The 13,543-nt window shown below is 32.6% G+C and overlaps 1 protein-coding gene across 1 annotated transcript in view; it reads right to left on the reverse strand.

Moving 5' to 3' along the window:
* Positions 1-5,993: 5,993 nt before the first annotated feature.
* The window catches only part of LOC149786542 (uncharacterized), a 73,760-nt gene continuing 66,210 nt past the window's right edge, over positions 5,994-13,543 (reverse strand). Inside the window, exons 8-9 of the mRNA XM_089975946.1 lie at positions 10,029-10,601; positions 5,994-6,056 (exon numbers count right to left, since the gene is read on the reverse strand). Of these exons, the coding sequence (XP_089832072.1) occupies positions 5,994-6,056; positions 10,029-10,601 (636 nt within the window). The remainder of the gene's footprint in view (positions 6,057-10,028; positions 10,602-13,543) is intronic.

The following is a 13,543-nucleotide window of genomic DNA, read 5'->3' on the forward strand; positions in this document are numbered from 1 at the left end:
CTGGCATTACCAGAGGAGTTCTGGGTTTGTTATCAAGTCCTTGCGTTGTACCAATGGAATCTCAACTTGGAAACCACTGTAAACGCCATCCAAGGTAACTGGGATGGGCCATTGATTATAGTATGGGACTTCTAACCAGAAGAGCGTGGGTTTGATTCACGCCATCTGGTCAGTGTGGACCAATTACCAAATTTCTCCAATCCTTTTTTATTCTTATTAATTAATTACGAAAAGTCTCATGATTAATTTTATTATTTTGTTAAAGCTATTAAAAAAAGTACATTTAGATGAATGACATTGAATATATTAGATGCCTTTAAATAATGAACAACACACATGATATCATTATAAATCTCAAATGTTTCAGGCATTTTCACATGGCAATACATTGTACTAGGAACTGTCAAACTCTATTTAGCCAAGCATATACAACTTGCTTGAAAACATTGACGAATTGCAACTATACGCTATTCATATTAATATGCAAGTTATGATATTTTGCAGTGTGCATAGATTGTCGAATTGAAATGTATGTGTCTTGTACTCTAAAATGTGACTTTCAATCTTGTTTGAATTATGCAATGAAAATAACTCTGTTTAACCTCAAACTTGTCATTATCAATAGTGAATGTCATGTGTTACCTCCCTTGCCTCATTTGGATATTTTGAGCAGAAAAGAATCTGATCAATGATAGTCATCAAATGTTTGCAAGCTTAGGCAATCACCTTGTCAATATGCATTGATCATGTTCGTAATTGTACCCACTGAAGATTTTAAAGATTTAAGTCTATTTAATGAGATGGCATAATAATCTGATGTAAAAATACAGCCTCTTGAATATCAAAAAGTTTGAAAAATCAAAAGTGAGATCACTCACTTAATATGTGTGGGTCTCATTCATTATATAACTCTTGTAAGACATTGATCACATAAACCTATATTCCAAGTTTTATAACAAAAGTCCATCAAAGGGGCTGACACTATTGGCAACAAAAACAAAAAGGAATTTCGTAGAATTCAACCATTTATACTGGCCGCCATGTATATCATATCATGTACTTAAGAATGGCCTTAAACTCCACAACTGTCTTTTGAAGGAAGTAACAGGTTTCTCAGTGTGATACGTCTGATAACACTGTCAACTATTTGGTGAAATTCCTGATGATGGCAGCCACAATTTTAAGTGATCAGATATTATTTAGACCATAGTGGTAATGTTGTAAAGGCTCCGGGTGAAGACACTAGACAGAAAGAAAAGGGCTGAAATTGAAAGACCTTACCCAGACAGAGATACATATATTTCTTTGGGACTCGAAGATGAGGTTGTTTAGGTAAGCATAGAGACTGCCCAGCTATTCACCTTTATGACATTCCTGTCTGACTCTGATGCATCCATCTTGAAGCACACTTCCAAATTAATGTGTATAATGAAGAAATATAGATAACAAGGCACAATTTTCCTTTATTCTTTGTAACCAGTAAGGTCTGGGAATAGAACCATAGGTTAGGTAGTATTTTTTAAAGGTTTTGGATTTTTGTTACTGATCTAGGTCAAAGCCTTCTACCCTCTGATGACTTTGTCCATAAAATCACACATGCACACATGCGATCCCGTAAATGAACCCGCAACAGCAATGTAACCATGAGGTGCCCATAGCAGACAATAGTCATGTAAGGTAGAAATTCATCATTCTAGATAGTAACCAAGCAAAGCCTCTATTTTGGTACCAGTAGTGTCAATCACTCTATTACAAAACCATACGAGCGATGATTATATTTTTAAATGCTAGATGGAACCATATGAGTGAAGGTCACATGACACTGGTGAACAGTTAGTAAATTTTCACTCACTGTAAATCAATTAATTGTTAAGAGTAACCAATGCCTCACTTATGAATCTCTGCTCTAACTTGTCGAACTCTGTCATGAACAATATGTCATCCTCGATAGCTATCAAGTAGAGTTTATTAACTGTATTAACTGTATTGAGAGTGATTTGTGACAACGCGAGAAGTTCTAAACAGACACTTATTCATGACTGCAGTATTAACAATATTTTAACAGTGTCACCGGTCACACTGGTTAATAAAGAAATGGCTCCAACAACAACTCCAACTTGTGTGCCTATAAACAATGCAGTGGTTGCGACTTGTGCCATATCCAGACCAATGTCTGAACTTTGTGGGTCTATCATAATTCTTCTATTAATATTTGTCATCAATAATGAAAACACGCTGTTAATATCATTAAGTCAAAAGAAGATTCCTTGGGAATTGTTCTGTACATTCCTTATTCATAGAAACTATCGACGTTTGGGTATAGTGAAAAGCACTCTAGCACGTACCACCAGAAAAACCTTACAGCGGTATACCGGTATTTTGGTAATAACACGCACATCTGAGAAATATACTATTTTCTTGATTTATTACATCTTTATGCAAGATTTGGGATTCTCACTATCACAAAACACAGAGCTATAATGGGTCTTTACCAATATTTGGAAAGAATTTTAGAAGTATATCTAATGCGGGAATCATATTACCCATACAATGGAGTGTTTTTAACATTACAGAAAAGCAGCATAGTCTGGTATGTACTAATATGTTGGTAAAAGGGGAACATGTCGAGTGAGGAAATAACTCCCTAGGAATGACTACCTGGCTCCTTACTGACAGGGAAGAGACCATAAGCTTCCTCTTCTGATTCTTCAGACCACGCCTTTTAGTGAATGAAGGGGTCGACAGAGTATAGAACATACTATGCTGGTTGTGCTAGAATTCCATCTTAAAATGATTAGGCAGGTGATGCATGGGCCTCTCAAACTGCAAACAGTTAACAGCTGGCTATGACATTCCTTGAACCATGGTCAATGATAGATTAAAGCAATACCTTAGAACATGGTAAACTACGGTATCATTAAACTGCTGAATTATGACTCTGAATCCTGCAGAAATATACACAACAGGCCCTTCCTCGGACCCTGCAGGGCCCTTTAAGTATCCAAGCTGACATTTGTACATAAATGAAGAATCTCAACGACAATGCCACTGACAGTAAGGATAAGTAGCTATCTTAGCAACAGCTTACAGACGTCTCTGCAATTACATAGAGGAAAACAGTGGTGTGCAAAGATAAGGTAACTAATACTCGCGCTTTAAGTTACAAAGTTTGGAGTGACTTGGGATCTATGATTAACTCGTATTATCGTACGAAAAATAGTGTATATTTTCAATGAAGCTAAAAATAGATACCATTCCATAGCGTGATGGGCAATGACTACTTAACTTTCGACCTTATCACAAGGCCTTAATCAAAGGAATGAGTTCGGAACTGGAATCATGTGATCTGCTAAATGTTGACCATGTGACGAAACCCTTCTGTACAACGGCAGAGGTTCGAATCCACAATCACGGTTCAAAACTGGCTTCCCCTCCATGATTTCAATGGCCTCTCTTATTTTCTTCCTCAGGGTCTTGTCATAAAGTTGAAAGCTAAGGAATCATAACCTATTATGATACAGAAAGTTATATAGTCTAAACTGTAAGCATACATCGCAATTATCTAGACCAAATGAAATCATTTTCATTAAACGTTCAAAAGTACAACCTTTCATCTCCAACAGCAGCACATTATATTGATAATCTGGAGTCACAAATGCAGAAATTTCCTTTGCCCTTTCTGTCCGTGCAATTTACAAAATCTTTCAAAAGGTTTAATTTGATGACATATATTGCATTTCCAATTTTGTCAATGTCGTTACTGATTCTTGGCAATGGAAATGAATCAGTTTAGTCACATGCGGAAAGTATTATCGGGTTTCGGCACAAGAATACACTGTCAAATACAGTCACTTTTACTCGGTTCTATGAAATCAATCTCCAGCATATACTGATTTCTTTTTTATTCAAACATTTCTGTATGAGAGTGTTCATCCTGTGCAGATGCCTTCACAGGTGTGGTTTCTAAAATTTCGACATCAAGTTAGATTTAATAATTTCGTGTACGAACATCTGGAAACAAATGCTCATATTCAAGAAATAGTAATACACGAATATCCTCAATGGCTAATGCCAACACTGCTCGGACTGTCACGGGTCCACATACTGTCTGATAACAACTTTACACAACGAAGAGGAAAATTAACAAAGCCACTTAATAATAACACCCTCATCAGAAGACTTCTAAAAAAATTTAATGTACCTGTTAATAAAAGACTCTGAGAAGCTCCCATGTCCCTTAAAGTTTTAATAGGGATAGGATTGGCAGAATCCTTAATGAGGGATATAGAACCTTGCAACAGGAATGGTTCATAATTCTCCATACAAAAATCTGTATTGTTGTCAATACATGGCTGAGACCTTGATCTCTTAGAAATATGAGCATATAGAATAGGTCTATGTTGATTGGCTCCTTATGTTTCAATTTGTAACAGTCAGAAATAACGTGCCATTTCTTCTTACAATAGGTACACATAGGAAGAGATAAGGATTTCTGAACAATCTTGTCAGACACTTTTGATTTCTAAAAGTTGTGTCAGATTTAGATTTGCAAGTGCTCGTATTAGACGAAGAAAATTTTATTTACCAGAAAACTGCCGAGTGAAAGACTTCTTGACAAAAGAAACTTTATGTGATAAGGAATACTCGTCAGCTATATAAGCAGCAGATTCTAAAGAGTCAACCTTTTGCTCATCAAGGTAAATGTTAATGTCACTATGGACACAACTCTTGAATTATTCAACTAAAATGAGTTTTCTGAGAATTTCATAATCTTTACCAACTTCTTGGCTAAGCACCACCTATCAAATAAAAACTCATTCACTCCTACAAATTTGACATGGATTAGCCCAGTATATTATAGTTCCAATACTTTTGTCGATACGCCTCATGTACCAACTCATAACCCTTCAAGATACATACCTTAACCAGACCATAATCAGAACTTTGATGTAGTGACAGGGAAGTGTAGATGTCACGAGCTTTGCCGAAAAAGTACACTTTGTAATAACAGTTCATTGTTCCCTTGGCCATTTAACATTTTCAGCAATTGTTTTCTTTAAAAATATTGAAAATATTTATTTACTTCTTTTTCCTTAAAAGGGGTGCTAACCTAATATTGTTTGCAACATAAAAACCTGAATTTGTTGTAAAGTTCGGAAGTATGTTCCATTGCCAACTCTATTAATTTTAATCTCAAATGAAATTCACTTTCTGTTGTTTTTTTCTCTCTAGATTTCGCTTTATTTTTTTTATATTGCATTTGCATTAGCCTATCTTCTCTTTCTGTCTCTCTCTTTTCCTCTTTCTGTAACTACAGTTGTATTTGTCTGTCTCTTCCCTCGTTCTGTAATTGTCTTGTTTTAAGCTTGAGCTTTCTTAACTCTATTTCATTATTATATTGTAGTTTCTATTCAGTAACTTATAAAGCTAGAGCCAGATGGAAACTAACTAATGAATTCCAAAGCACCTTAATTAAAAATATATTTTTCCTCCAAATGTTGGACCAAATTATGTTTTATTTCGTGCTTCGTTAAGATGCCTTTGCCTCAGAAAAAATCGTATTTTATGGCAAGCTAGAGTAATCTATCCTTTTTTCAAGGAGTTTAATTGTTACTGACTATGATTTGAAATAAAGTTATCTGCTTCAGTTGACATTGTAAAATATTGTTGGTTGCAATGAAGATTTCTAAAATGTGAAACAATATCTGGGACAAGGTTAATATAAATTTCAAAAACATTTTTTTTTCTGAATTATTTTACAGAATTCCTACCCAATGGACGAGCACTGAATATTCTGCTACGAATCTATAGACTTGAAATAAGTAATAGAAAAGAGAGAGAAGCAACAAGCTTTGTAAAATTCAACAAATAATTTATTTCCTTGGAATGCAAAATGAAAATGTAAAAAAGGAACTTACGGAATCGCGAATTACATCCCTTATAATCATAGAATTACAGACACAAGTCCTAATAATTAAAGTTTTGAATAAACTTTACTGGAAAACCAATGCTGGAAGTGATGATGTGCCTGTGATGGCCATGTAGTGGTTATGTATCTTAAATTACAATAATATAATCCAGTAATGCATCTTATTTGAAAGTTTACTATCAATTCCAGTCTCTGTTGTCAAAAATGTTACTTTTGATGAGTCTTCCATCTATATAACGACTACGTAATTGACAAATCATTTTCATATCATTAGGTTTTTATGATGATTAAAAGTTTGTTCTTATATTCTTAGTTACAAGAAAGAATAAATAATATGACACACATAGACACAGCTAAGAAGAATGCCTTGAAATTTTAAAATAACTAAAATTAGAGAATTTATCATGTTATTATTCATTTGAACAATACAGTGAGGTTATACTAATAATAGGAATAATCACCAAACTTATGTTACTGCGCGCACAAGTTCTCATTAACATACTGTACAATATGTGGCGACATCCACACAGAGTACCATACATTTATTGGAAATTAAAATCTCTAAACATCTACGATTTGACAATTTTCCACATTATTATTCATTTCTACTATACACTGAGGTCAAATTAATATGGAACAACTACCAGAAGTTCCGTTGTTAATGATGAAACCATAATTTCAACTGTTAAGTACAACATGAGAAGTCAGAGGGCTTTGTGTTATAAATACACATTTCCCAAGCGGAAATTGACATCCTTTGATGCTAACATTTTATGACAGTGTTTCACAATGACCAATGCCTTTATTCCTGCAGAACATCTGCTAAAGTTAAGTCCTTACTAGAGACAGGTCATTTATGATTCTAACTGGGTGGGGTGGTCGGTATATGCCTGAAAACAATTGTCTTGTTCTGATTTGCCATTCCTCATTTTATTTGAAACAAAGTCATGTGATGAATGAAAGAATAACAAATATACAACAATCGTAAAGAACAATACTGTCACATCAGTTAAATGACCTGTCCCTTACAGAATAAATGCAGTCAGAATCATAGCTGTGTACATGTATATTCAAACTCGTGACTGTGATTACCTTGTAATGACTAAACACATGGTTTGCAGTACAGTGTAAATTCATTCAGTTTTATCTTTTGTTCCTTTTTTTAAGCAGCTTTCATCAGGAATTTAATTGTGGATAGCTCAAATAATTACCTTTTTATGTTTACACAGTAGGATAAATTTACACTGTTCAAGACAAGCTTAAAAAGATCTTGTCAAGTCCGTGCCTAAGTTTGTTCAGATTTATTTGAATAAAGAAAAGCTAAAACTTACTGCAAAAGGTGTTGATCAGCATTTTCTAAATGAGAAAATGAACTGTAGTATTAGTACAGTTTTGAAGCACTGCGACTATGTTAATATTATCTAAAATTTGATTTGTCATTTTATATCTTACATTATCTAAATTAGAAGTAGGAAATGTGTAGAATCATATGATAATGTAGATAAATCGGCGCCTCTCTCTCCCTGAACCTCTAAGGAGCATGCTATACGAACCATATTTATCGATATGTTGGAACACCGTATTTGCTGGGACACCATAAATTAATTCTGAGACACATCATTTTTTTCTAATCGTAAATTGTGAGACACCTTTTAAGTCATTCTAAAATTACATTTGGAAAAATGTACTCAAACTTAAATTTTATTTTATTTGCAAGATACTGTCATGCAATAGACCTGGATATAATTCCGTCTTGGTTATTTTGCATCTAACACCGTGTCATGCGTAATTGGCAGATGTCTTTAATATATCGGTTGATTATTTAACTCTTGTTTGCAAAATTATTTGATTCTCTTCTAGCCTTCACAAATTCATCACATGGTTTTATTTTCTCTAAATATTCTGGGCGACGCTGGGTCATTGAAGTTCGTGCACAAGACACTATAATGTGTCACTTTTAAATTTGTTCAATTGTTTCAATTTATTTTCAAAATTTCCATGAATACCGGTGAAAAGGAACCAAAGTTTGCTTCCATATCTCAGCCAACTTTGTATATTCAATAAACAAATTGACTCACTTAAAAGAATCCATAGTCGGCTTCTGATGTCAAACAAAAAGCAATTATAAAAGGTATCTGAGGTCGGCTTGCTTTGTAATAAAAATAACTTTTGTCTTTGATGTCCTTTCGGTAGGATCAAATATGGAGTTTGCTGCTCGCTGCCAGTTGTGCTTATTCACCACTCGGGCTTATATGTGCTTTGCGTCTATAGTTACAATTAATACAAAGGAGAATTGATGTCTGCGGGTAAATAGTAATGATACTTTTGTAACCTGTGTGGGAAAAATGATTGTCACGTACAAATAAGTAATGTGTTTTCAAATAATGATTTTAATTTGTGAGATACTGTTAGACAGTAGACATGGAAATAATTCAATCTTGACTAGTTTGCACCTAACATTGTGTCATGCATGAATAACAATTGTTTTCAAGATATCTGTTGATTATTTCCCTCTTTTTGGTGATTTTGTTTGATCCAGTTTTCAGTTGGATAACATTCAAACCTTTGAGACAGCCACACACAATTTTATGGCTCAATGTTCATGGAAATTAACAATGCGGTGTGTGTTATCGGACATAAGTGAAACACTACAGTATCGAAGCCTATGCTCCAAATATAGATTTTGTGGATATATTTTATTATTTAATGCTCATGTTGAAAAAAAAAAGGAATAAATGATAAAAATAAAGGTTAGTTTCTTTCTTTATTATAAAATAAGCATTTTATTTATCTATTGTATTGTAATGTGCAGTGGAGGTGGAGCACAAATGCAATACAAATTTATTTCATTTCTTAAGTCTTAGGATATATAACCTAGGTGGAAAATAATTCACCATAAGTTCTGTGACAGGAATAGAAATTATTATTTTACCGTGCACCACCATATATATATATATATATATATATATATATATATATATATATATATATATATATATATATATATATATATATATATATATATATATATATATATATATATATATATATATATATATATATATATATATATATATACATATATATATATACATATATATATATATATATATATATATATATATATATATATATATATATATATATATATATATATATATATATATATATATATATATATATATATATATATATATATATATATATATATATATATATATATATATATATACACACACACATACATATACATGTACACATCACTCCCTCATTAACTGGTGTCCTGATAATACATTAACCTGCTTATAATGCAGGGTCAGATCCCATTTTTTTACAATAGAAAATAGACAAAAGTTGACACCTATTTGTTGAACATCAGGAACATCGGGAACCAAATTTGTAACTGAAACATTGACATATCGCTTGTTATATCATCAACGGCGGTTGATATGACATGGAAATTTCAATCAGCATTATAAAATTATCAACTTCAAATAAGTCATGTATTTTGTTAAAATATTTCCAAACAACATTCCTGGCATACTGTAAATAACAGTATGTAATGAAATTTAGATCAATAAAATTCTCACTAATGCGTACTTATGCAACACTTTGATAAGTAAATCCCAATTAAATGAGTTTTATTTTATCAAATGCAAATTAGGTAGCACATGGACCAGGGAACCAGACTACTTAACAACAAGATAAAGAAGTGATGCAATACATGATGTTTATGCATGCAGGGGATAGTTGTTGAAACCAGTTGGAATAATGTTAACAATCTATCTGCAGTTGGATATCTTGAAAACAAAGGTCATTTTACATAAAAATGAATAACTTCATTAGAAAAGTGTTTTATTAACAATTATTCCCAATCATAGAACGAGTATTCAGCCATTTTACAAACCAGTTCGCTCCCGCCCCCCGCAGTTTTCTCCATGTCCAGCGAGGATGGTATCATTTCATATTCTTATGAAGGTTCCTCGATAACTCAAATCCTCACTTATAGTGCAGTACATACTTTAAGACCCCATCATACATGAGTTATCAAGAGAGAGGTATATATATACATGTATGCAAGTATACATTATTTTTTTACCTTATTTTGAAACCAGTATTTCAGAAGGGATTGGGACTCGACACTGTGCTCATCATGATAACGGCAAGTCAAGTTGGCAACGTTACGTAGCTCTTCTACAGAAAAGAGACTGTCCAAACTGTCAGCAACAGATTGAGGGCATTGACACTGTATGAAGAATTCAAACTTCAAGTTCTGGCTCAGGTTTCCAAGAATTTTGGAAAGACTGTCATTTATGAATTTTCTGACAGGAATGCAAACTTTTTGATCCAATGTCTGGCGCTTTGCTGCCACTAGTGTGATCCTTGCGAAAATAACATAGCTCTTGATATGAAGAGTCAGTCTGTAATGATGGTCGATTTCAAATATGCCACAGCTACAGAAAATCTGATTCGTTCCCCTCCTCTTCAGTATTGGCCATTCTGCAACACAGACAGCAAGGAGCCTGTGGAAAATTGGGGAAGGTAAAACTTTCCTCGTGAAGACAAAGCAAAGTACTGATGAGCTTTCCATCCCAGGTTTAATCACAGGGGAAATAACTTCTGGTGGAACTGTTTGACGAAGCATAAATGGGGCAAGAAAGAATTCATCTGCCTGAAAATACAAATTAAATCATTTCTTTAAATATAAAAGCAGGGATATCGAATCATTGCTATGTAACTTGATTTGAATTGTTATTAATATAATGAACAGATTAGTGCGGTTCAGATACCAGATACCAAAAAATTACACCTGTTAGCAAACTGGAAAACTACCATAATAAAGCTTACAAATGGTGTGAAGAATACTCTTACAAACTCCAATCTGATCTCAGATTCTCCAAATAATGATAAGACATAGGAGCAGAAACTGATGTATTTACATGCATATTTCAATATACAACAATTTATGCACATTAAAAGCAAAGATACAACTTACATGTATATGACTCACTCAGACAATATAGAAAAGGAAACTAAGAATCATAAACGTGAATAATGTCAAAGAGAGAAATAAAATAGAGAGAACCTACCCAAACAAAATATGATCAAGGCACAGGAAAGGTAGTGTGCTACATTTTATAATCTGATTAAAATATGAAAAGCAAGTATATTTTGTGCACCTGCCTACATGGATACAACATTTCATGTTCTTGGCACGTGCTAGCAAGTTATTTTACATCTATTGAGCCTCATAATAAAGTAGTTACATACCTGTTTATTAATTACTGGTACATGATATGTTTATTTGCTTTGTTGTACAACCACTAAAACAATTCATGCACTACAGGTTGATCTGTCTATATTTCAGGTAACAGTTTTTAATTATGCATAGTATGTATGTACCAGGAGCCATGGTACCTCAATGAATAGCATGTTGGAATCATGACCAGAAGGGTGCAGGTTCAAATCCTACCAATGAATTACATCTGAGTCAGCTACTGCACTGTTTCCTAGGGCAAGGCAGTTTACTCTAAGTGCGTTGTTACTAAATAACCTTCTGTCTTTCTGTGCCATAAAACACCGAACCAGACCAATCATGAATATGATAGTGTTCATAACTACTTTCTTTAGAAATGACACTTGTTGCTGGACTAATAATAGGTGGATGAATTTTGGTTGAGATTTACTTGGATTTGAAATTAAATCCTTAGATACAGTATCTAATCATGAGATTGTGTAACTAATTACATTTATACGTGTTCATAATTTTTAATTTTATGCATAATACATACTGCTGTCTGAAATTATCATTCCTTTTGTGAACACAACAAACTATAATTAGTTTAAAATGTAGAGCACTTTGTTGAAAAATTTAATAAAAATATCTTTTTTTATATTTCATATTATGAAAACAATTTAAAGCTGATTTTGGAGGACTTGATTCATTTAAGTCTTCACTAAAGTCTGGAACATTAATTCTGTACATTGTTTTACAAAGTCCTCATTGTCCATTGCAATATTTCATATTTGTAGTGAATTATCCTTTATTATGATACTGAGTTTATGAAGAGGTAATTCATGATCTGAGTTCACAAAATTCCTTTAAATTTTACTTCCTTAAATACATTAAGTTTATGTTTATTTTTTTTTTGAAGCTTTTGTGGAAAGATCTTAAGGAAACTATAAGTTACTTAAGATGAAATATGATGTTCAGCTGAAAAAGAATCTTTAAATCGAAACTGTGATGAATGAATTTTATTGTATTTTTCAATTCTGAACTTCATCATTGTCCACTGGGAAGACAAAAAAGTCCTATTGATTTCAATGAACGAACTCTAAAAGGATCAGGTATCATAGTTTATATTGATTATATAATCTATGTAATGCAGACATTAGTTCCATATAATTAGTTGTTGAGTTTAAATTTATCATGGTACTTTGTGCTAGGAAACTCTATATACCTGCCAAACTTATTCAAGGACAATATCTTAATCAAAATATGGATAGTTTCTAATTTAATAATTTTATCTAATCAGAAGAAACACGAGTAAAGAATTTCAATACCGCAGCCAAGATTACGTTAACTGTATTTCCCTATCACTTCTTCACTATCTCAATCATCAATTTTAAGTAGATGAAGTAATATTTATATTTCAGAATTGTGGAAATGTAAAAAAAGAAGAATTATTTTATAAATTTTATCTGTATCTTAATATCCTTCTTTATTCACTTGTTCATTTTTTTGGATAACAAAACAGCTCATTATATTGAGTCATGTTTTGTTTTTGTATTTTTCACATGTCATCATCCATCAGATTCTTTTAGTTACTTCAAAGCTTCATTATATATGGTTCTGTATAATTTTGCAAAAATATTGACCATCTGAACTCAAACATATACAAATCTATTTTGTATATAAGCATCTTTATTCAACATCATGCTAACTAATTTTTTCAAGAAGATACACTTCTGTTATATTCATGCTAAAACATCACAGTTGGAAACTTTCTGTAGTAAATTTCTGCAGAATAAATAAGTCACAAAACTCCCCACTAATACCAATACATGTAAATGGGGAAACAGAGTTAAATAAAGCTCTTGTTGTAAAATTTGTTGTATGGAAAACAAACAAAACTAGAGAGATAAAAGTATGGACTATTTTTATAAACTGATCTATAGACAACAGGAATCACAAATGATTAGAGAACCCAAACTATATTAACTTTAGGATAGCTATTTTAACAGTCGCATTAATCATGCTTCACTTGATTTATCCAAACATAAACAGTGAAAAAGGTGTCCTCACCAGTTGATCATCAGATGCATGAAGGCTTAGATAATACGTTTAATGGTGGTAAAATGCCATGTATAAAGAAGATACACAACGAAATGGAAATATTGATACTTTCAAATCTTTTCATTTTATCACTGAGTAGATTTTGTTTAACATTTTTAGGTCTCCATTTTCGCTTACCTCAATGAATATCTGTGTAATATACAGGCATTCAAGTAATAACAACTGTTGTTACAACCATGGTCAAAGGAAATATTCCACTGATTACAAAGTGTCCCTTACACATTCATTTGGCATTAATTTCAGCATTGACTTTAACT

This window comes from Sinohyriopsis cumingii, chromosome 12 (assembly GCF_028554795.1).
Source record: "Sinohyriopsis cumingii isolate HCF-2022 chromosome 12, ASM2855479v2, whole genome shotgun sequence".
Taxonomy (NCBI): domain Eukaryota; kingdom Metazoa; phylum Mollusca; class Bivalvia; order Unionida; family Unionidae; genus Sinohyriopsis; species Sinohyriopsis cumingii.